General features: G+C 34.4%; 1 protein-coding gene across 10 annotated transcripts; it reads left to right on the top strand.

Annotated features, from left to right (window-relative positions):
- The first annotated feature begins 107 nt into the window (after nucleotides 1–107).
- On the top strand, nucleotides 108–24,765 carry LOC120083294 (Acyl-CoA N-acyltransferases (NAT) superfamily protein). Of its 10 annotated transcripts, none has more exons than XR_016531290.1 (17): nucleotides 115–358; nucleotides 458–536; nucleotides 1,114–1,156; nucleotides 3,867–4,054; nucleotides 4,155–4,257; nucleotides 5,213–5,291; nucleotides 5,418–5,745; nucleotides 5,967–6,043; nucleotides 19,875–19,917; nucleotides 20,010–20,078; nucleotides 20,606–20,655; nucleotides 20,757–20,807; nucleotides 21,024–21,082; nucleotides 21,166–21,214; nucleotides 23,234–23,355; nucleotides 24,204–24,315; nucleotides 24,537–24,765. XR_016531290.1 is itself a non-coding variant. In XM_090316396.1 (12 exons), the coding sequence occupies exons 4-11, from the start codon at nucleotides 3,965–3,967 to the stop codon at nucleotides 20,612–20,614; spliced, it is 798 nt and encodes a 265-aa protein (XP_090172522.1). In that variant the 5' UTR covers nucleotides 115–358; nucleotides 458–536; nucleotides 1,114–1,156; nucleotides 3,867–3,964; the 3' UTR covers nucleotides 20,615–20,655; nucleotides 21,024–21,278. The 10 variants fall into 10 exon arrangements, 5 of the variants coding, with proteins under 5 accessions (XP_090172519.1, XP_090172522.1, XP_090172518.1 ...); XR_016531289.1 differs by having other exon boundaries at nucleotides 20,753–20,807; XR_016531287.1 differs by lacking the exon at nucleotides 20,757–20,807.
- Nucleotides 24,766–25,612: the final 847 nt, after the last annotated feature.

Here is a 25,612-nt window from a genome sequence, read left to right as displayed (position 1 = left end):
AATGATAAACGTTGATAGACATCGATACATTGTCTATCAATACATTTGATAGAAATCTATGGGTGCGTCTTTACATAAAAAATTTTAAAAACTTATACATCAAATTTGGAAAACGAATCGGTTTTCGGTGTTACCCCTCTCAGACCGACCGACGCAGGAGTTGTTCGGTAGGTTTTCACAGTTCAGTTTTCTTTTCACCTTCTCCTTGCGCGGCTCACTCTCACTCACTCTGTGAACGGTTTCTGTCACTCTCTACGTGCTCCTCGACGCCGGTCTCTGGAAACGGCGTCGCCGTTTCTCACCCTCTCTGCACCGCCATAGGTCACTGTCGATTCTCCTCGCCCTTGACTCTCTCTCGGTATCTCCCAATCGGCACGATTTTGAATACTCACTAACATTTTGTCACCAACGACGAAATCGTATGTTGAACCCCCCATTAACATTTTCTCTCTGTTAGCGTAGCGGAACTTCTCCGGCGATTCACTTGCTGGCTGCAAGCTTCCAAAGTATCCAGCGACTCTCCGATGTCTTCTCCGGCAAGTTATATTCTTTTCTTAATTTCTCTATATCTGTATTTTTAAAAAGAAGAAAGTATTGTTGTTTGGATTGTTTCGATTAGATGGAGGAAAAAAAAAAAAAGAAAAAAAGAAAAAAAAGAAGGCCTTGTCATATTTGATACCAGAATTGTCAATATTTTGTTCTTTGCAATTATTTGTAAGCTAAATGCCAATTTCAAGGCTGGTTTTTGGGATTGAAGGAGTTGGCATTCCGAATTTCACCATTTATGATTTGAAACTCTGATTTATATCTCTGTATATGTCAGAAGAAGAAAATGTGGCTGTTTGGATTGATGGAAATGCAGTTTGGAATTTCTTTTGATTGTTGTTTGGATTAGAATACCGTAAAGTTATAGTTGTAATTGACCATGGGTTGTGTTTGGTTGACAAAGTGGACTTCTTCTTTGGTCGGAAGTAGGAGAGATAAACTATAGGAACTCTAGAAATTGAGTTGGTGATTCCATTTTATTCTATTGGTTCTTTATATGAATTTTATTTGACGTTAATTGTTCTTTTCTAGAGCACGAAGTCTAACAATGGATTTTGAGTTATGTAGGGAATCAGAAAGAGTCAAGCAAGTGGCAACGAAATTCATCGAGGTTGGTAGTTGGAGCTTATTTTAATTTTACTTTTGGCAATTTCATTAAATTTATATTTATTTACTTATTTTTTAAAAACAAGAAATAGAACTTTTCATTGAATAAATTGTTTTCGTGTATATATAAGAGAAAGGAGATAGAGAAAATAATCTAAGAACAGCCTACGGATTGAGGGAAGAGAGCTTCCCCCACGCAACAAAGAAACTACTTATAGAAAGCCCTCCAATCAAGGAATAATAAAGAGAGGGAAATTATAAAAAGAATGAGCTAAAAGTAAACAATGGCACCACCAAGAAGCATTTAGCTGAACATAATCCCAAAAGATAATCAAAAGAGGTAGTCCTATCTTTCATAGTCCTTCTATTATGTTCCAAGTTTCCAACCACAAACTGCAGAAAAGAGTTCATGAAGCATACTTCTAGAGGATCCTGCTTTTTCCTTTTAAATTTGAACCGTTCAATGACTTGAACACTTTATCCACATTTTTGGGAAGACAAATTCTAATATAAAAAGATTCAGTAGTCTGCCCCAATATTGCGTAGTAAAGGAGCAATGTAACAGATATGATCCAAGATCTCTTGATCGGCAAAACATAAGTTTATTTTGATAGGAAACAACAATATGAACAAAAGCCTCAAACTCTTAATGGCCTTGATTATTCTTTCATTTATAAAGATTGAGAAGAATTTGTGTGGTTTCATTCCAGCTTCTATGAATACTCAAGATCTTAATCTTGGTGTCTTCTCTATTAGCTTTGAAGATTCCGATTTTGAAGAAGCCCAAAGGTCAGAAATTTCCAGTTTTGAAAAATTTGAATTTGAAAATTTCTCGAACTCCTTAGATATTTCCCAAGCTGATTTAATTCTCAAGGACATGGAAAGGTTTCCGGCGGTGTTGGGCAGTTCAAATGTTACATTCTTGCATGGAAAGGGCATTAATTGTGAAGATAAAAGTCTTGGATGTCAAGCAACAGATTTTTCTCTCCTCTGCATTAATTATTTTAGATGCTCAACGGTCAGATTTCCTCTCCCTTTCAAAGCAGTGTGCTGGAATTGAGGAATTTAATTCTGATTCTGAAATTATGGCTGTCAATCTTCCGGTTTCTGCCCCTACAGTTAATGTCCCTTCTTGTAACAGAAGTCTCCTTTTTTGTGGGCTTGGTGATTTATATGTCATGTATTCTTTTGTTTTTTTCTCAATGAAAGTAGTTCTTATAAAAAAAATGTTGCGTATTTCCCCTGGTATTAAAGGAGTAGATTTATCGTTAGCATTTAATTCGGCGGCAAACAACTTTAGAAACCCGTTGGAGGAAATGGAAAGGTCAGATTCCCATGCTTGCAAAACTCCTCAAAATAAAATTGAAAGACCTACCTTTCCTTCTTTTAAAAAATTTTATTCTTGTAAACGTGGGGCCTCAGTAGTATCAAAGGGTGCTAATTTTTTTAACTTAGATGTGATTTACTCAGTAGTATCAAAGGGTGCTAATTTTTTTAACTGTGATTTAAGCATGTTGCACTCTTCCCCAAGTTCCAACATTAATTAGAAAAAGCCCGATATTAGAGGCTAATGCTTAGACCATATTGTCACAAGAACGATTATTCCAATTCCAAATTAAAAATTAAATCTAGTAAAAGAAGTTCCATCCGTTTCAAGTCCAAAAAGTCATTCGATTGAGGAAGAGCCTGACGATGAATCTACGGTATGTGTTAATAGTGGAGAACCGGAAATTTTGATTCCAAATTTGACCTTAGAACAGGAAGACGTTTGTTTTGAGAAAGAAGTTGCAGATCTCTTTCAAACTCCATCACTAAAAATGTCACCCTTCTTGCTCTCATGCAAGTTTTCCTTAATTAAGTCTCATCAAATTCCTTCTGAACTCTCCTCCCTTATTAAAAAAGTCACCCTTGCTCTCATGCAAGTTTTGACTGCTGTTATGTGAGCAACTGTTGGATAAGACTATTTTCGATTTTCGAGGTAAGTTGGGTGTTTGGAAACAATTTTCGTTCTAATGTAATGCAGATTTTGATGGGCACTACTATGAGGAAGAAGGCTAAATTACTTTGGATCAATGCCGTGAAGTCGCTGCTCACTGACCTTTGGTTTGAAAGAAATCAATGTGTCTTCCATGACAAGAGATTGGCTTGGTTTGAATGGTTCGAGACAGCCCAGCTGAATGCAACTTCTTGGTGCTCACCTTATAAACATTTTTCTGAATATTCACTCCAAGAATTAAGCCTAAATTGGAGTGCATTCATTTTTCCAGATTATTAGAGTCTCTTCCGAGTCCTACTATTCTTGTTGGTTGCACGGTGTAATGGACATTTTTATTGGGATAGTTTTTTCTGCTCTCTTTGTACCCATTGCTCTGGTTGTACTATGTTTTTGTTGGTTTTCTGTTAGTCTTTGTTATTCTTGTTCTGTTTATTTTGGAAATGATGAGGGTTCTATGGGGCTTTCAACCTAGTTGGGATGCCTGGGTGCACCTCTTGATCTTCGTGTCAAGTCTTGAAAGTTGTTAACCTTGTACTATGAGATTTGTCTCATTTCATTAACTTAATGAAAAGACTGTTTCCTTTTCAAAAAAAAAAGATGCTTTTTAAACGGTTAGAAGACTAGCAGTTAGGTTGATGTATTAAGATTTAATTAATTAATTAATTAGTTATTACTATTATTATTATGTTATTATTATATTGTTGTTGTTGTTGCATAGGTTTCAAGACAATCTTTATAGGAGTGAATATGTTACCTATCACAAAGTTTATGCGGTGAGACTATGGGGTGTCTCTTGGCAATTGTTGCAGCAATCATATGGAGAATAGGGTTTCACTTTCTCAAAGTCATTTTGAGAACAACGGGGCTGGTGATTCTAATAGAGAACAGAGTTCGAAGCGGAGAAAGGTAAATAATTCGTGAACTAGCACACACACTTGTATATATAATAGTTTTCAATTTTTTATAGAAGCTAAGGATGTTTGATGCCTTTTTATTACAAACATAGATACTTGAGCAGAAAAAAGTCATCGATCAACTCATTGATGTTGCTTGCGCTCAAAAGGACCATCTTTCACCTTTTCCGTCCTTTCGCCACTTCAACTGCGGTGGTATGCATACCATTATGCTGTATTATAAACATCCTAGAACCATCTAAATTTAATCTTGACAGAAAAAAAAATAAAAAGAAAGAGAGAAGAAAAACTCACCTTATTGTTATGAGTGGCCTGACAAAACACTGTGCTTATTAATTACGAGGACAAAAGTATGCCATTATTGATTGCATTGGATATTTTCATGCATAGAAAATTACTTCTTCAGAGGGTGACAAATCATACTTTGCATTTACTTATTTTACAAATCTCAATCAAGCATTGTAAAGTGCTTTCAAGCATTGATGTAGTTTGTGAAATTTCTAAGCCATACGTTTCTTCAACAATACATGTGTACAGCTATACGAAAACTAATTGATTGAAGGGTATGATTGGACAACTTATAAAGCAGAAGAAGTTTTTTAAAATTTTCTAAGCATAGAGGTAAGATTAAAAAAGTAGTAAAATCACGTGTGTAATTTATGATTATCCCTCCTTTTTATGTAGTGGTCTGTCAGATAGGTCTAATTAAGCTGGTTGGCTATGGTATCAAACCATGGTTAGTTTGTACTCAGGTTTCAAAGTATCAGAAGCAAAACTTAAAAATATCAATTGGATCTCTCTGTCTTGTATAAACTTTAGGACGCTACTGGTTTTTAGAGGTTCATTTGCAAACCTGTACAACCTTTTGGACAAAATTGAGCATGTGGGTCTTCTTGATTTTGAATATTACAAGTTAAGATTTTAGATCATGTTATCAGGCTAGGCACATACATTTTCTTTCCTGAGTTAATGGGAATACGAGCTTATCAACGTAGTTTGGATGGTTTACATGAGTTGGTCTATCGTTACATAGTTTGTTCTGTTTGGGTCATTATTTTGATTCCCTGTAACTATTGTCCCGACACATTTGTTGAGGTATATACAATGTTTCACACGTTAGGATGGATGCCTAATTCTCTTTCATTTCTAGGTCTATCTTTATACCTTCAATCAGGCCACGGTGATAAACTTTCTTATTCTGTTAAGAAATACATTCAAAATCTCCTCAAAAATCTCCTCAAGGTAACAAATTGGTTGTCTTGTTTCTCACATTTATATACAGCCATTCTAATTTAGGAAATGTTTCGAATACAAATTAATTTTTGGGTTGATAGATTATTCACTTTATTTTCTAAGATCAATATGGAGGGGCCATATGGATCCCAGTGGCCAATGGAAGAGAAGGTGAAGCATAGGGAAATGGTTTCAACACAAGCACATTATATATTTGTGCATGAGGCTTCAAATGCTAATGTGAATGGGATGTTTTCAAAATCAGATGCGGAGAAGACAACTACTGCTCTAAATAAAAAGGATCCCATGGTTGCATTCGTACACTTTCGATTTATTATCGAAGAGATGATACCTGTGCTATATGTGTATGAACTGCAGATTGAGCCTCGTTTCCAAGGGAGAGGGTTGGGGACTTTCTTAATGGAGTTAATTGAGCTTATTGCTTGCAAGGTTGTTTTCCGTTCTGCCTTTTCTTCATTTCCTTGTGTTTGAAAACATCGATACATTGAATAAATAAAGTTTCAAACTAAATGTGAAACTCCACCGAAGTTTTTCCATCTTAAGTTAATTTAATTAATTTTTCCATATTCTTCTTATACCTTCTGCCAATCTCTCTCTTGGATGCCTCTTTTATCTAATCATTCCTCTAATCTGCATTTTAATTTTTGTAGAACTGCATGGGCGCGGTGGTTTTCACTGTTCAAAAAGCTAACTCCAAAGCTTTGAATTTCTACCAAAGCAAGCTGCGGTAAAACACTAAAATGTCTTAACTCTAATTCTTTGGTGTCTATTTGTCGTTGAACTGTTTGAACACATCACTTTACAAGGACCAATCCATTTTAGTTTCAGCTGAATTTATTTCCTCCGATATAATAATATGAGTTGGACTCATTCATTATTTTTATCTAGGGATGGGTTCCTCCTGGTTTCATTCTTGATAGGTTTGAAGATTTGTACCAATTCATTTTTCTTTATTAGTGAAATGGAAAATAACTAATATTACTATTTACTAGTGTTGGGTCCCATGAAAAATAACTTGTTCTTCTTGAAAAATTTGAGTTGCCAAATAGATTTGTTTGGATGGACTTTTATGGCAGCCTTTGGCAAATTAGGAGGATTACTCACCATGTGGGATGAAAGCAAGGTTACACCTTTGGAATTCCGTAAAGGTGGTTACTCACTTTCTGATGAAATCGTGACTCAACGTAAGAATATTTGTTGGGTGACAAATGTTTATGGAGCAACAAATTACAAAGAAAGAAGATTCCTTTGGCCAGAACTCACTTTTTTATCTCATGATTGCATGGAATCATGGTGCATTGGGGGAGATTTCAATGTAATAAGATGGATACATGAAAGATTTCCCATTAGTAGAGTAACAAGAAGGATGAAGAAATTTAATAATTTTATTGAAGAGGCTAGTCTATTAGAAGTTTCTTTGTTTAATAGGAACTACACTTGGTCAAGGGAGGGGAATTCAAAATCACTCTCTCATAGACAAATTTTTAATCAACAAGGATGAGGATGTAATGTTCGACAATTTCAGAGTAAGTAGAAAAGCAAGAGTATTCAAGGATCATTTTCCCTTGCTATTAGAGGTTGGAGCAGTTAATTGGGGACCTCTCCTTTTCGCTTCGGCAGTAGTTGGATGTTAAATGAGGAATGCTCAAAGGTCATCAAACGGGTCTTGGAAATTGAATAGTCAAATGGTTGGGTTGGTTTCGTAATAAACTTAAGGTCGCGTAAGGTGAAAGAAGAGGTGAAAGCATGGTTCGCGACATATGAATTAGAAAGGAAAAGAAAAAAGAAAGATTTACTTTCGGAGTTGGAATTCTTTGACTTAAAAGCTGAGAAGGAGGATCTTTCAACAGGAGAGATGGATATTCGCTTAGCTATTAAAAGAGACCTCTTGAATTTATATCATTTAGAGGAAAGGAATCTAATTCAAAAAGTAAGTTGAATTGGTTAAAGTTGGGAGGTGAGAATACCAATTTTTTTTTAAGATTTCTTTTAGCAAAGAGAAGAAGAAATGTGATTACTGAACTATTATCAAGCAGTGGGGTTGTGTTGCAGTCATTTGAGGAAATTGAATCAGAAATTTTGAGTTATTTTTCCTCCTTGTACACAAGAATCCCAAGGTCAAGTTCTATTCCTTTTGATATATCATGGAACCAAGTCGCTCCTGCTCAAAATTCTTCTCTAATAGCTCCTTCTCGAAGTGAGGAGATCAAACAAGCAATCGAAGCCCTTAAGAAAAATAAAGCCCCTGATCCAGATGGTTTCACGGTAGAGTTTTTTGTTGAATATTGGTAGAATTTCAAGGATATCTTTCAGAAAATGTTTGATGAGTTTCACACAAACGGGCGGCTTAATGCTTATATGAAAGAGAATTTCATTTGTCTTATTCCAAAGAAGGAAGATCCTCTATATGTCAAAGACTATAAACCTATAAGTCTAACAAGGATGATGTGCAAGATACTATCTAAAGTCCTTATCGAGAGAATAAGAAAAGTAATGGCAAGTCTCGTTTCTAGTACACAAAAAGCATTCATAGGAGGAAGACAAATCTGTGACTCGATTCTAATAGCCAATGATGTAGTTGAAGACCTAAGCACAGACACTGACACGCGACACGGCGACACGCTGATTTTCAAAAAAGTAGGACACGACATGTCGGGTCACGTTTTTTTATTAAAAAAATTAAATATATGTCATGCAATAAACACATTGTGAAATATTCGATTTAAAGACATCATTAACAACCATACAATTCATGAAAATGATGATAATAGATAAGATGACTAACGGTCCAATGACTATTTTATAAGATGACTAACGGTCCAATGACTAACGGAGGTTTGGCTGTGGAGGTGTGGCCAACTGTCGTGGAGTGCATTTGGGCATGGAGTTTTGGGTATGGGTGTGTGGCCGACTTCATGGACTGTGTTTGGGCATGAAAGGTCGAAGGAAGGTCGAAGGAATGAAGGTTTTTGGGCGTGGTGGTGTGGAGATTGTTGGCTGGAAGGTCGAAGGAATGGAATGAAGGCTGGGCAGAAGTGGAATTTGATTTGAGATTTTAAGAAATTAAGAGAAAAAACAGTATAACCCTAAAAGCTAATTTTTGGGTTGGGCTAATATTATAAGGTTTTGGGCTGGGTTTTCGGGCTTAAAAATGATGGTTTCCTTGTTTTTTCATTCTAATTTTGCAGGTGTTGTGTCCTGAACGTGTCGCAGTCGTGTCCAGCCTTGTCATGGCATGGCGGAAATTAAAAAATAAAAAAATAAAATACCCGACACGCCAGCTGGCGTGTCGGACACGTGTTCGGCGGTGTATCGGGGCATGTCAGTGTCCGACACCGACATTTTGCCATCTTAGGAGTGTCGGTGCTTTATAGATGAAGACTACTAGGCAAAAAAAAAAATTGAATTAACGTGGAGCAAATTTGGATCATTTGTAAATTTTAAACTTGGAAATAGAGGTGATCATTCAAACCGCGTAAACCGAACCAAAATCGAATTAACGTGGTTCAGTATGATTTTCAAACTGTCTTTAGTAATTTGGTACGGTTTCAAAATTGAAAATTGAAGTAAAATCGAATCGAACTGCTTTATTATAAAGGATTTTGTGTGTGTGTGTGTGTATATATGTTGTATGTATATGTATATATATGTATGTGTATGTATATATGTATATATTCTTCACTTCAACCTCTTACACTTGGCATTGCCCAAACTCCCTCTCCCTTTTTCTTCGAGTTTCGATCGTTTCTCACTCTCCCAACCCAGCCAAGGAACGTTGCCGACCAAGGATAGGAATGCCTTTGTCTTCGCCTAGCCAAGGAATGTCGGCTGTCAGATCGGAGATCGTCGGAGTCCTTTCCTCCTTCGTCAGTTCATCTCCGCCCATCCAAGGAACACTCGGCGTTTTCATACGAGTTCCAATTGTCTCACTCTCTTGTTGAGCATTGACGATATAAAAAGACTTATTGGGATCAAATTTCAGATTTCAATTGCAAATTTCAGCCAAGGAACAGAAGACTAATTTCTCAAATTTCAGTTCGTTGAGCCCGATGTCGATGAGCTTGATCGTGAATGTCGAAAATATGAAAAAAGGCATTCATTTTTACAGGCCCTTGTGTCTTCTCTGACATAATTTTGCTACACTCGCCTTCATTCTTCTTCATCTCTCTGCTTTTACTTTGTGAAAGAGAGAGAAAAGCTTCATCCCTCTGCTTTTACTTTGAGAAAGAAAGAGAGGAAGGCTTCATTTTATTGCATGTTTTAGAGAAAACCCAAATTTGGTAGCTCTTTTGATGTAATTCGGTTGTGGTTTGGTTTGGTTTCATATAATAAATTTTCTAAAATTTGTAGTTCGATTGGGTTCGGTTTGGGACTCAAACCCTACTGAACCGAACTGTGAACACCCTACTTGAAAATGGAAGAAATATTTTCTTTTTGCTTGATTTATGGTGTCCAACTCTTTCATTTATTATTTAATATTTAATGTTTTCTTTGATTTATGGTGAGTTTCCTAGACTTTTTCGCATTGCTTCATTACCAAATGCCAAAGGGTAGTTGAAATGATCATTGGTATTCGGCCACTTGTTCTTGGAATTTATTATTCAAAGGCAAGTAAAAGATGAGGAGATCTTTAAATTTCAGCGGCTACTGTGCAGTGTAGAAGGCAAAAGAGTAAATCAAGCTCCAAATTCTGGGCTATGGTCTTTGGAGGCGTCAAGGAAGTATTCGGGGATCCTTGACTTTCAGTTCTTCTATTGATAAGGTGATGTCCTTGACTAAAAGACTTGAATGCTTTGGAAATCTAAGAGCCCCAAAAGTGGCACCATACTGATTTGGATATTGTTGTTTGGATCCCTTGATTGCTCGGATACTCTGCAACATAAGCTTCGGGATCAATACTTGTCTCCCTTTATTTGCCCACTTTGTTTAGCAAATGGTGAAAATTTGCAGCACCTGTTGACTGATTGTTCATTCTCCAACAACTATTGGCGGAAGTTATTCTCCCCCTACCACTTACATTGAGTTTTTGGGCAATCAGTTTGGGACAATATCTCTCAAATTTTGGTTTGTCCATTACTTTCAAGCCTAGTTACTAAGGTCAAATGCAATTAAAGCTTTGATTTTAGAAATTTGGTTAGAATGTAATTAGAGAATATTCCATGATAAATCTCCTAATTGGATAGATTGTTGTTGTTTAGCTCGTCTCCTAGCATCTTCATGGTGTCCTCAATCCAAGTTCTTTGTTGATTATTCTATTCAGGATATTTGTCTTAACTGGAGTGCTCTTATTTTCTTTGTGTAATCATGTATTCGAGGCATTTTGTAATTCATGAATAGATGTGTTTTCTAAAGGGATATGATGAGGGTGCTATGAGTATGCCAACCTAGTTGAGATATCTAGATGTCCCTACCGATCCTATGATTCTAAGATTCTGTGTTCTTTTTGCTTCATGTCTCATTGTAAATTCCTCAATAGCCTATTTTCATTTCATCAATGAAAAGTCTTGTTTCCGTTTCAATAATAATATTTAGAAAAAAGATTGGGCACGACACTATAATTTGATTTCATACAGATAGAGAGGTTCCATAGAAAAGGCCTTACTACAATTTGAGCAACTGCTTCTTGGTTATTTTATCAGTAATTAGTACTTCTATATCTAATTTCTTACATCATTCTCTTTCTATCTCCATTCTCATGTCCCTCCAGATCTTCCCCTTTCTAGATCTCCCTTCCAGCCCTCCTCTCCTCTTCCACTCTATCATTGAATCTTGCTTCAGTTTCAATTGCTTTCTTCAAACTTATCTATCTCGTAATTACAAAAATTTTAACAAGTTTTCTCACCCGTCCTATTCTCGTTGTGATTGCTTAGTTTAAGGAAGTGGCAGTGATAGTGCCCTGAAAAAATAATATTAACTCTGCTGTCTAGAGATCCATCTTTCATGAAACAAGCTTACTTTGGGCAAATGCAATAAAGGTATTGCTTGCTGAAATTTCGTTTGAAAGGAACCAACGAGTCTTTTATGAAAAAATCCTTAGCATGGAATAACTGATTTGAAGTTGCAAGGCTTAATGCATCTACCTGGTGCTCTCTTTCCAAGCCATTTTTTAAGCTTTTCGGTGCAAGACGTTTAAATTGGAGAGCTTTCATCTTCGGACATTAGAGTCATCTTTTTATATTATTTGATTCATGATTTCAGTTTGTTCTTTATTATGTATCTTCTTATGTTGAGAATTGTCTCTTTAAATTACTTCAATATTGGGATAGTTATGTATCTTCATTGAAGCGTACGAAATTTCTTACTTAACAAAGAAGCAATCTTCATTGAAGCGTACGAAATTTCTTACTAAACAAAGAAGCAATCTTCATTGAAGCGTATAAAATTTCTTACTTAACAAAGAAGCAGACTCTTAGAAAGAAGAGAATAAGGAGCCTCGTCCATCCAATCAGTCCGCTCTTCATTGAAGCGTATAAAATTTCTTACTTAACAAAGAAGCAGACTCTTAGAAAGAAGAGAATAAGGAGCCTCGTCCATCCAATCAGTCCGCTCTTTCCACTCATTTCACTGTAGATTTCCGTTTTAGACTTTAGAGCGAGGATTGGAGTTGGCTTCTTTATCCGTGGTTGTTGTGGGGCGTACTCTCAATGTAAGCAACGCCAGATTTTACGTAGTTTCGTATATTGATTTTATCCCAATTATACGACGCTCGGTAATATCACTTCTTCCAAAGCACCCTTTTCTTAGTGCTACTTCCCTTGTTTATTGAGGACCAAGGGGAATCTCAAGATTCTGGAAATTGAAAACTCATAGAACCTACATTTGAAAAAAACAGCAGCAGATGAGTCTTAAGTTATCTTGCACCATTCAGGATGACCGTTGAAATAGAAGTACTTAGAGTTGGGTTCACCCCCCTCTTTGTGACCTCATCACTGAAATGAGTTTATCTGAAGATTAGACATAAAAGAATAGTGTTTGATCCGTTTATCTGAAGTCACGTCCCCGTCAACCTCTATTTTATTTATAGGAAAATTGATAAGTAAGGTTGAATAACAACTAACTAATTAACTGTTCACTGACTAACTTTTATTCTATCTCTCCTACATTTATTCTCAGTATACCATATTCCACCCCTCTAAATTCAGACCCCGAGGCTTATCAAGAAGCTAACTGGAATTTAGTAGGGGCAAAATAGAGTTTCAAATCTACCACATTGAATATTGGATTGATGTGAAGGTCAACCGGTAGCTCAATGCAATAAGCATTCGAACCATATTTTTATAGGATTGTAAAAGGCCCCAATTGTCTATCTTTCAGCTTGTTGTAAGTTCCAGTTGGAAATCTTGTCTTATGTAGGTGGATCATTACAAGGTCTCCTTTGAAATTGACTTCTCTTCTTGATTTGTCTTTAGTTTCCTTGTAAGACTGTGTGGTCTTCTCTAAATGGTAATGAACTTCTCGGTGCAATTCTTCTATTCTTTCAATCATACTTTCATCTTCAAGACTAATATTCCCAGAAGATAAATTGGCAAGATCAAATGTGAGTTTAAGAGGTTGAGTGTAATACTACTTCGAAGTGGCATCTTGTCGTTGATTTGTTTTTCATATTATTGAAAGCAAATTCCGCTTGGGTAAGGGAAAAATCCCATTGCTTTGGTCGTGAACCACTTAAACATCGTATGAGATTTTCCAATGTTCTATTGGTTACTTCAGTCTGGCCGTCAGATTGTGGATGTGAAGTGGTTCTGAATTTCAAACTAGTGAGAAACGATGAGATTGCATCACTCATTTTCTTGCATGCTAGAAAATGGACCATTTTGGTGAAACCATCCACAACCACCATGACTGCATCTTCTGACAAGATTATTGACATCTTTTCGAAGTTGTGGCCTATAGAATCGATTGGATACTAATTCAAACGTTTTGTCTTGGACAAAGTGCCCTTTAGACCTCCGGAGTGAGCTTCTTTTAGGAAGGTTTCTCGAAGAGATGTGTAAGAAACCATCCATAATATGGAAGTCTTCAAAATTCAAGATATTAGTACACTTGTACCAAATATCAGCAAAGTCTCGATCATTTTCATATAATTCTGTTAAGTGAGAAAATGTAGTTACTTCTGTAGCTAATGTAGTAAGAATCAACCCTTTTCTACTAAGTGCATCAACAACTTTGTTCTCCTTGGCTGATTGATGTTTGATCACGAATTCAAATCTTTGTATAAATGAAATCCACCGCGCATGCATACGGTTAATATTCTTTTGAGATTGTAAATATTTGAGTGAAAAGTGGTTTGTGATTAGGAGAAAGTCCTTGGATAAAAGATAATGCTCCCATTGTTTGAGAGCACAAATAAGAGCATATAATTCCTGTGCATATGTACTCTTTTCTGCCATGAGTGGGTGGCCTTGTTGAGATAGAACAACTCCAATATCGGAGGTACAAGCATCCGTTGCCACTTCGAAAGGTAAGGAGAAGTTTGGTAGTTTCAAAATAGGACTATTGCTCAGTTTGTTCTTGGTGTTTTCGAAGCTGATTTGTTGTTTTGAGCCCTAAGTGAATCTCTCTTAGGTATCCTAACATGAAACAGAATAGGTAGGGAATTGCCCTAACTATATTATTCCAGAAATAAGCTAACAAATACCTGAGTAAATAAAGGAAACAGACAAAATAAGAAAAAGATCTAAGTACAGAAAAGTAATCAAAGAAAAAAGGATAAGGCCTGGATTCGAGAGTGCCTCCCTCTCCCAAGCTTTAGCAATCTCTAAATTCAACATATCCCCAATGAATTCCCTCAATCTTCCTTATAACCTCCCGTCAGCTGGTCCCCACTTGGCGTAATTGACTCATGTCCCTTTCAGCTCTGCTTTCCCTATTTTGCCCCTCCTTTTGTAAGTGTGAATGATTAGAGGTCTTACAAGCTCCCTTTCTTTAGACAATCAGTCAAGGGTGTTGTCATAGAGCTGAAGTTCTTGATAAATTTCCTATAAAAGGAAGCCAAGTCATGGAATGCTTGAACATCTTTCACAAAACTGGGGGTAGGCCATTGAGTGACAACTTCAGTTTTCTTTGGATTGACTTTGATTTCACCGTGGCCTATTAGGAAGTCAAGGAAAGAAATTTCTTTCACAAGAAAGAGACACTTGTGATTGATATATAATTTTTTTGTTGTCAAGACTTAACAATTTATGAAGAAGTTGTAAATGCTCCTTAATGCTATTGCTATAAACCAAGATATCGTCAAATTATACGACAATGAATTTATTAAGAAAAGGATGTAATACTTGGTTCACGAGTCTCATGAATGTGCTAGGAGCATTTGAAAGACCGAATGACATAACAAGCCATTCAAAAAGTCCTTCGTTGGGCTTGAACGTGGTCTTCCACTCATCGCCCAACCTTATTCTTACTCTTTAAATCAAATATTGAAAAAATCACTGTTCCTCCAATTAGATCAAGTAGATCACTGTGATTCGGTTGATTGCTCAACTATCTACACACATTATCCAACTTCCATCTTTCTTTGGAGTAAGTAGAGCGGGCATTGCACATGGGCTCAAGATTTTCTTTGTTATGAAATCCATAAATCACTGTGATTTGGTTGATTGGTTGGCTTTTTAATATGTTTATGTAAAATTTCGTACTCCTTCGGGCTCATTTGATAATGAGGAAGGTGTGGTAATGTTGCTCCTGGAATTAAATCAATATGGTGTTGGATGTTCCTCAATGGTGGTAGTCCCTCGGGCTCATCTTTTAATTGAGGGAATTCATCAAAAAGTTCCTGTATTTCTAAAGAGACTTCACCATTTTGAGTGTTTTTTGGACTTTTCAGCAATTACAAGTCCTAAAACATCTACCTCTCTTTCCTTCATCAAGCTTCTACCACTATTGTGGCAAAAAGGTAGTTGCTGTCCTCTTTTTTCTGTTTAACTCCCTCATTAATCTTCTTACTCAATGGAAGTAGAACTACTTTCTTGCCCATCCAAAGGAATTCATAAGTATTTTCTCTCCTCTTGTGCAAGGCTCGAGTATCATTTTGCCATGGTCTTCCTAAGACCAAATGATATGTGACATCCTTGAAATGATTGTTTATCACATACTATTTGGTCTTTATAACTACTGCAAATTGAAAGATGGATAGTACAGATTTCACTTACTCTTGCTTCGCTGCTTTTTTTCACCCAACCAATCTTATAGTCGTTTGGATGAGCTTCCACCTTAAGATTTAAGGCTACTATTAACTTCTTGGAGACAAAATTTTCGCTACTTCTACTGTCAATAATGATATTGCACACTTGGCCATTAATTGTGCAACGTGTTATGAAGGGGCAATGTATTTGAGGGTTTTAGTCTCCTTTGGGAGTGATTAACATCTTTTGGAGAACACAAGATACCCTATCTCCATCATCCGATTCAATGAGCTCGGTTTCTTCTTCTTCATTGTGTTCAATCAAGGTTTCTTTATCCCATTCTTCCATGTATGCTTCCGTCTTTCTTTGTGGGCCATTTATTGGATAAGTGACCAACTTGGCCACATCGAAAGCACTTACCCAAAGAGGGTCGATTATATGGGTTTTGGATTCTTCTTAGTTGTTGTTTCTATGGACTTCTCTATCACTCCCTTCGAGCCATGTTTCTCTTTTTCTTTGGCTGAGGACATGGAAGATGGTTGATTAGTGATTTTGGATGAGGAGGTTATTTTCGAAAATGCCTCCCACGGGTGATAGGATCTACTAGCATGCAACGGAAGCAAACATTATCAATAAATAAACACACTAATTACATTTAATTTGAGTTCTAAAAAGCATGCTTAAATAGAAACTTCTGAAGAGGGTTTCTAAACAACATACATTTGATGAATTCTCCCAATTCCAAGTTGCTCTTCTCGTGATTCTAGCTTCAATTCAACGGTGAACCACCAAGAGATCTTCTCTGCTATTCTCAGCCTTGAATTTGAGTGGTGAAACTCTAAATTGGAGTGAATTTGTGAAGGGAAAAAAGGATTTGAAAGTGATGAATATACTTTCATGTAGAAACTAATTTTAGCAGCAAAAAAAAAAAAAAAAAAAAAAACCTTACACCTTCTATCAAAATGAAGAGTTTTATTCAACTCTTTCATGCAGGCATTTCTCGACAATCTAAATGCGAGCACCAAGATGATGAAGATAATGGACTAGGTGGTGATTCAAGGAGGAAACAAAATTACAATTTCAAATTCTGAAATTTGAAATAAAATGAGAAATTAATTTAATTTTAATTAATTAAACATATTTAAATAATTATATCATAATTTAATATCAAATATTAAATTAATCACACACCTAATTTAAAACATGAATCCTATTCATGTAATTAATATTTAAACATTATAAACTCTCCAATTTCGTTTAATTTTAATAAATTAAACGTTAATTAATTATATGAATATAATTATATAAACCCTCATTTTGAATTTGAACTATTCAAATTCAAACCTTAATTTTAATTTGAACATTTTCAAACTGAATTTCAATTTGAACAATTCAAATTCATATCATTCCAAATTCACTTATTTTATTAATTCAAGGTGTTCATGTTTTACGATCTAGTATAGGGACCTTATGGACCTACAGATCATGAGTTCCAACGATTTAAGATTAATTGGCTAAAATTCTTTAGACCAAATTAATCAGTATTCGTTAACTATCAAGTCACACCACTATAGCTAATTCATTGGTTTGATCAAGATCGAGTTAACAGGAGTTTGTAGTTAGCTCAGGGTTAAGATCGAGTTACCTAGGTCATCTAAGTGATATAGTCAGTCTTATACAATAAACAACATTATAAAGTAAGAGTGACTTATTTCTTAGTCCGATCTTACGCAAATTCATTGCATAGGACGACCCAACTCCATATGTCGATACATGAACGAATAAGGATTACTTCGTTTGTAGCACCTTACAACAAATTGTAACAACTACAGAGTGGGCCACATCCAATAGTGTTACCAGAATAAGGTACCCAACTTTATTCGTATATTATAGATCATTTTGACTATTTACTTGAACCGGATCCACTTTTATGTCTCCACATGAAGTTCAAGTATCCATATAATAATCATAGATCTTAGTTTATTGGATTTAGACTTTATAAGTGCAATTTATAGATTCAATAACAACATTATTAAATAAATGTTGAATAACATCTTTATTGATAATTGAATATGTTTAACTTTACAAACTGCGAGTTTTAGGACATACAACCCGACAATGGGTTCTTTCTTGAAAATTTCTTAGATCACATTTCATTAAGTTTTTTCACAGTCTCGTCAAAAGCAATTACATTAGCGAACATATTAAATTTATGAAGTTTCACCTTCTCTTTGATGTCTATATGCAATCCTCCAATGAATCTTGCAATCAAGTGTTGTTCATTTTCAGCCAAATTGGTTCTTGCCCCCAAACGATGGAATTCTTCTACGAAATTAGCCACTGATCGAGAGCCTTGTCTACAATTTTGGTATTGATTGTACAAGGTCTGCTCATAATTTGGAGGAAGAAACCTCTCCTTAATCAATTTCTTCATCTTCTCCCATGTTCGAATAGGTCTCTTGCCTTGCTGTTGACGATTTCCCTCCAATTGATCCCACCATGTAGATGCACCCCCTTCAATTTAAAAGCTACTAATTGTACCTTCTTGTGCTCCGGAGTGTTCATATAATCGAAGTTCTTTGTATTCTTGATCCAATCAAGAAATACCTCTTAATCATGCTTACCATTGTAAAAAGGTAGTTCTATCATCATCTTAAAGTTGTAAAAATCTCCCCGAGCATTACCTCTGCCTCCTCGGCCTCTTCTTGCATCAAGGTACTCTTCTTCTAAATCATTCTTGCTCGAAGAACTCCAATCTTGGAATTCTTGATGCCTTTCTTGCATTATTGGACGTCTTCTTGGTTCTTCTTGGAGTGGTCTATGGATTCTTGGACCCGTTCTTGACGGCTTTCTTGGTCCTCCAACGCCTTTTCTTCCTCCCCTTTCCCAAATTTGATTGAAAACCGGAGCTTCTTCTTCAACTTGGGCCGGTGCCAACCCTGCATTCATCCTTCTCATGATCATGGCCACATATTCTTGAAGATTGTTCAACGTTTCTTGCATTCCCTCCAAGGTACTTTCCACGAATAGCAAGCGTTGCATGGTGGATCTTGGAGAGAGGGTGGCGGTGTCTTCCACCTCTTGAACGAGCATCGGAGCATCATCTCCTACTCTTGGATGCACGTGTCTTTCTCTCGCCATTTGCTTGAGGATGCTGCTGCTCTGATACTACTTATTCTAACTCCTCTCCATTTATTCTCAGTACACCAGATCTCCACTTTGTGCCTGTCTAAAAAATCAAGAGAGGTTCACAATGATTGGGTACTTTTTTTCCCCCCTTTTGGAGCCAGATGACAGAGATTTTGCTTTTCAACGAATAGAAGTTTTTTCCAAAAAAGACCGAGGTTGGATGCAAGATTCGGTGATTTAGAATCGAAGTTTGGCAATGACATTCCTTGTGGCAAGAGTTGAGTGCGAATTCTTGACTAGAGACGAGCGAGAGCTAGGAATGCACTCGATGAGCAGACAAGGGATGAGGAGGGTTCGCGTCTATACGTGTAATGTGGTGGTTGGGCCGCCAAGCGGGCGGCAAGAGCTGTGGGCATGTGCTTGGTAGGCCAACACCCTAGTAAACCGGGTGGGGCACTCCTGAGTAGGTGTGGGCTCTTCCTCATTAACTTACTAATGTAGGTTGTTACCTTTTCTTTTCTTGTGATGTGGGAGAGGAAGGAAACATATTTTGTCTTTTGTGTTGTGGGAGAGGGAAAGGAAACATATTTTTTGGGAGGATCAGTTGGTGGGAGATGCACCACTTTGCACGACATTTCCTCTTCTTTTATCGTCTTTTACAAAACCATTTTTGGGGTGCGCATTATTGTAAGATCTTTGGAGGAGAGCAATATTAGTGTTTAGAGGTTTGGGAAGTGATCCAAGTGATGTGTAGATCCTCTCTAGTCTTCATGTTTATCTCTAGACTTTGGTTAAAACGTGTCCTTTTTTGTTTTTTTTTTTTTTAAAAATTATTAAATCGATTTATTTATTAAAATAAAATATATATTTTTTTAATTATTTGAAAGGTATCATTTTCAAGATTGGAAGCCCTTTTTGTAGAGGTGCTCCTCTTTTATGTGGTTTGGTTTTTTTTTGGAGGTCCGTATATTCTTTTATTTTATTTTCAAAGAAAGTTGTTTCTTACTTTAAAAAAAAGAAAAGAAATCACTATAAAACCCCATCCTATATCAGACATTATTTTTTGTTCTCGATGATCTGGCAGGATTTGCAGATGTGTTTTGATTGACACGTTATGTGGACGAAATGGTACATTAAATGAAAATCAAGATTGTCTTTGTTATGAAATCCATAGTTTACACCAACTTAATAGGACATCTTAGTCACTTCTCGAGTTTTGATGCTGAATTGATTGGAATTATCTGTAGCTGTATTATTCTTTTGATTGGATTGACTAATATTTGCCTTCCGTATTCTCTTTTACAGATATACCATTTCATCTATTTCACCCTCACGCGTCAATTTATTGGTATGCTATGCACTGCACACTACCATGGCATTAGACTGCATGCTGGCGTTTTCTAAAGCAGTATTCTGAACTTAGTTGCTGCTTATTCCCAGATGACAATAGAAACGAGCTATGAAATTCTTTGCAAGGCATTTAATGAAGAAGCTAAAGCTGTTTTGGAGGTATGATTCCATTCTCTGTAGTTCGACTAAATTTTGTTGCGTAAAGGGCGAAATAACGTGTTCATATGAATTTCTTGGGCTCCAGAATCTATTCTCACAGTTAATTCGAACGCAGTGGTAGCTATTATATCCAAAATGCATGTTTCAAAGTATTGCTTTTAGTACGGCATGATGGTAGCTATTATATCCAGTAATAGGGCCCTTACAATTTTTTAAAATTCCTATTTTATCCTTATTGTATCTCTTCGTTAAATCTTTTGGGCAGATACTTCAATCATAACCTTTCATCAAAGCATCTCTCTCCCGAGAGACTTCACCCTTTCTACAATAACTACCCTAGCCTACTTATTTATTTAAGTCTGCAATTTTTTTTTGTCGGATATTGTTCTTAAGAGCAACCATTTCAAAATTAAGGTTGAAGTCCAAAATGGCAATTTCAGTTTCTTTTTCCCCCTCTTTTATGTTTGTTTGATTGTTTTTTTTTTGGAGAAATAGTGAACAATTTTTTTGTGACTTATGTTTTGTAGAGGTGTTAGAGAGGCGATGGATCCACGACATTGTTTTACTAAGTGTTGGAGTAAGGAATTGATGGTTGTTTTGTTCGTGTTCTCTTAGATGCACACTTTTTCTGTTTTTAGTTTAACAATTTTTATGTGATTACAAATTATTTGTAGAAAGGCATGTAATTGGATAAGATTTTTTTGGCATCTAAGGCATTACGGTAAAAAGGTAGCTACATTTATTTATTAATATTCATATTTAGGGTTTTTCTTAATAAATTTTTTAAGGGCAAAAAAGATTTGGAAAAAAAATATCTTTGCCAATAGATGTTAATGAGTAAGTTTAATAGATATATATATATATATATATATATATATTTTTATGTTTGTTTGAATTACTTTGTGGAGATAAATGGTAATGAAATTTTTACTTTATGTTTTGCAGGTGTTGGGAGGTGACAGATCCACAACATTGTTAACAATTTAGGAAGTATTAAGGAAATGGTTGTTGTTTTGTTCGTGTTGTTAGATGTAAACTTTTCTATGAGTAGTTTAACCATTTTTATCTGATTAGAGATTCTTTGTAGAAAGGCGAGATAAGATTTTCTGACATTCAAGGCATCATGGCAAAAAAAGGTATTTATGATGTGTTAACATTCATATATAAGATTTTTATTTTTTATTTTTTTTTTAAAAGAAATTAAGTGCTCTATTACTGGAAAAAGATTTGAAGGGAAATATCCCTACTGATAGATGTCAACGAGTAAGTTGAATTATTGTTAAAACTATCTTTTTTATATACATAATTATAATTAAAAATTATGTTTTAAGAAAAGGTTGAATTCCAAAACAACAATTTCAAGTTCTTTTATTCGTTTATTTTATTTCGAATTACTACTCAAAGCAAAATTTGAGAAAAGCAAGTAACATCTGTACAAATGTTAATGGAGTGGAATTTTGTGAATTAGTGATTTCATGAGAGCTGTGTCAATCTGAGGTTTTTCTAAAGCCGTCATTTCATAATATCTCAAAAAATATAAAAGTAATTTAAAATAGATATTCTAGAAAAGTACTTAAAAAAAAACTATAATTGTTAAAAAGTGATGTCTTTATTAAAAAAAATAGTAATTTTAGAAAATTTGTAAACGAAAAATCTAAAAAGTATTGGGGAAAAAAGTAACTATTTTTTAAGATTTTTTTAGAAAGACGGCTTTTTTATGATTAAATTGGTATAAAAATAGGCTCGTTTTTTAATATAGAAAAATGAATCAAAATATTTATAAATAAGTGATAGACTATTAATAGATAGCAATAGACTACTATCTGTTTATCATGACATAGATGAAGCAATAAATTACTATCGGTCTATCATGACATCTATTCGTGGTCTAATAGATTTTAATATTTTATTATTAATTGTATATATTTTTGACATAGTTAGACACATTTTTGACATAGATAGACATAGATAGTAGCCTATCGCGGTTTAATAGATTGTGATATTCTGCCATTAATTGAATATATATTTTGAATTTTTGTCATTTAAAATAATTTTTCATTAAAATATGATATTATCTAGATTTTTTTTTTTTAAAAAAAAAAGATAAGAGGGAGAAAATTATGCATAAAAGTATTGAGAATCTACAAATTATTCTTAAAAGATAACTAACCATTTTAATTATCCTTACTTTAATAATTATAATCTAGTAATAGATGTTTCTTCGATCTGTAATAGTTATGATCATTCATTATTTTTAAATAATTTTTTTATATAACATTCACACAATTTTTTAGTTATCTACATATTTTTTTAGTCCATTTTACAAGTTTTGTTTAAAACAAGAATGAAGTTTTTATATAGTTAATTTTAGAATGAAAGTTTCAATCTTCTTTTTAATAAGCAAATTTTTTAATGTGAGCTCAATTCAATGGTATTGATATGACCTTTATCCCTAGAAGTTGGAGGTTCAATCTCCAATCTCGTAATTAGTTGTATTGATAAATAAATTTCTTCAATTTTTTTAAAGATTTATTTTGTAGATAGAAGTTTGTTTCAAAATTTAATTTATGAAGATTTATTGAAGAGAAGATCCACAATTTACTTTTTTTTTTTTTCTTATAAGAGTTAAGGTATTATTGAATTTTATTTTATTTATTGAAAATAAGAGATCCATAATAATAAAAACAAAAGTTTTTAACTAAAAATATTATATAAGAAATATCTATTTTACCATTTTAAATTGGGGGTAGCCGCAGGAATATCAAAATCATTTGTTAAAATTAGGCTCGTATGTTATGTTTTATGATTTTGCAAAAGAGGCAAAATCCTTATAAGCCCACAACCCAATATTCGCTGATGGACTGAATTAAAAAAAAGTAAAAAACTACTAATTGAATCAATTTGTGCCTTTTTCTACCTCACATAACTTATGGTTTTTCTTCACGCCAATTTCTTCCGTTTTGGGTTCTTCTCACGCCAATTTCTTCCACCTTCAACTCCGCTTTCTTCCATTTTTCAACGATTATACTTCCTTCTCTCTGATTTCCTCATTCTCCTCGATTAGACACTTTTGATTTTTTGCGTTTCTTCATTTCTTTAATGATTATACTTCCTTCTTTTCGATTATACATTTCCGATTTCTTGTGTTTCTTCAGTTCTTTGACGATTATACTTCCTTCTCTTCGTTACACCCAAAGTGAAATTTCACTTGCGATTATGCTTCTCTCAACGCATATACATTAAGGTTGTTTTTGCTTCAAGTGGGAGAGAAAATGAGGTCAGATTTTTAAATTAGTATACTAGTACCTTATCTTTAGCTTTCTTACACATCATTGGAATAGTATATCGCATGTGGCTTTGTGCTTTTGAAACAAAAATGTATGGCAAATACTCTTCACCTTTATGTTCAACCCAACTTTTGTTTTCTTTTGATCACCTTCTGATTGTCGTTTGATTTCTTATGTTCTTTTGTCATTGAGAATTGTGAAGTTAAATATGATTGTTGGATTTTGTGTTTTGTTGTGTAGCGTAATCTTCTCGTGATTTATACGTTTGAGTTTATGCTTTTTAAGAACCCCAATTAGATTCTTTGTAAATCTCTCAATTGCTCTTTCGGGGTTTTTTTTTTCCTGTGTAAAATTCTTGTGTTGGTCATGGATTGAGAATCATCATGTAATGCACCATGTAATCCACTTTTGATTGCCATTCGATTATCATGTGATTGACATCGGATTATCCTCTAATTTTTTTCAATAAGTTTGTAGTCTTATGATTGTCCCTGATTGTCATTTGATGACTTGATATTATTTGTTACATAGTTCTTAGTTTGTGATATTACTATTTGATTGCTTTTTGATTTTGATTACCATCTGATTATCTTCTATTTTTGTCAATTAATTAATAGTTTCTGACAGTCATGATTGTCTTTTAATTACCATCTGATTTTCTTCTGATTACATTTTGGTCCTCATATGATTGCTTATGTCCTCCGTCAATTAGTTAATTTTTTATGATAGTCATCCGAATACCTTCTATCATATGATTATATTATATTCCTTGTCACATAGTTCCTAGTTTCTAATATTGTTATTTGATCACTATGTGATTTTTGTGTTTTGATAACAGGTTATAAGAAGAAAAAGAAGAAGAAGAAGAAGAAGAAAGAGAAAGAGAGACGAAGACAATGAAAAAGCATGACAAAGGCCAAAAAAAAAAAAAAAAAAAAAAAAACTAACTGGTAACACTATTTTCTTCGCGATAGTCTTCATCAAATTACTATCTATTCACCTATTTTTTGTCACATAGTTAGTACTTCCTTTTATTACTATCTATTCATCAAATTACTATCTATTCATCTGATTGCCTTTTGATAGTTATTTGATTTCTATTTGATTGCTTTTGAATTACCTTTTTATTACTATCTTATACTTATTTCTAATTCATTATCTATTTTGTTAGGTTGTTGAGAATAGAATGCATATGAGAAAATCTTCACAAGATAAGCCTGAGGTAGAGAATGAATGACCAAGAAGTAAATTGAAACCCACACCTACTGTTGTTGATTTGGAAATGGTAAAAAAGAAAAAAAAAAAATCTCCAAGAAAGAAACAAAATACATACACTTATTGAAACACCTAGTTTTGATTTGAATATTCACCATTGAAATGAGACCATTTTCTCTTGAAAAGTTTGTAGGCTTTGGTGTTGAATTTTATGTTTTGTGTTGGTTTTTTTTATTGATAACGTGTTGAACAATACTTTGTCATAATGTTACTTTGATATTAGCACAAATGTTTGGTTGATAATGAAGTAGATGTAAAGCCTTCAAGAATGAAAAGTTTTTTATTTACCAAACTTGTGAGTATTACATATCTATCACATATCACTTTGATATTACATATTTATTACCAAAATTGTGTATTGCATATCTACCAAAATTTTTATATCACATATCTTTTCATAATTTGGGAGCTCAAAATCATGACTGTAATGACTACAAAAACTGCAATATCACCATGTTCCTTGTCACATACTGTTTGATTGCTTTTTTATTACCATGGGATTACCTTCTAATGGGAATAATATATTCAAGAGCAACATGGTTCATATACTAAAAAAACTGCAAAATCAATCCACTAATATACACAAAAACTATTAAAACAATACACGGTACTTAAATGAAAAGAAATAGTAAAGACATATTTGATGTACACAATATGATTGTTCAAACGGATTCATTTTGACATCTCTTTTTATAACCAACACGCTTACAACGGTTACACTTTGTGCACTTTACCAATTCACCAATTGAAGGAGTCTAATGATTAATAAATTTATTAGCACTATCGACCATTCCACTTATCACTATGGAGAACAACTATTTGAAGTTTAACCATAACTACAAAATACTGGAAAAATATAAAACTAAATATAAGATAGTCATTAAATGAAAATTAAATAGAAATCACATGACAAACAATCAAATAGCAATTGATAGAAATCACAAACGACTAAGTATCAAATAATAATCAGAG

The sequence above is a fragment of the Benincasa hispida genome, chromosome 8 (genome assembly GCF_027475165.1).
Source record: "Benincasa hispida cultivar pf3 chromosome 8, pf3_genome.v1.1, whole genome shotgun sequence".
In the NCBI taxonomy this organism is placed as follows: domain Eukaryota; kingdom Viridiplantae; phylum Streptophyta; class Magnoliopsida; order Cucurbitales; family Cucurbitaceae; genus Benincasa; species Benincasa hispida.
The sequence above is the reverse complement of the archived record's forward strand: the minus strand, read 5'-3'. Positions and strand labels throughout refer to the sequence as shown.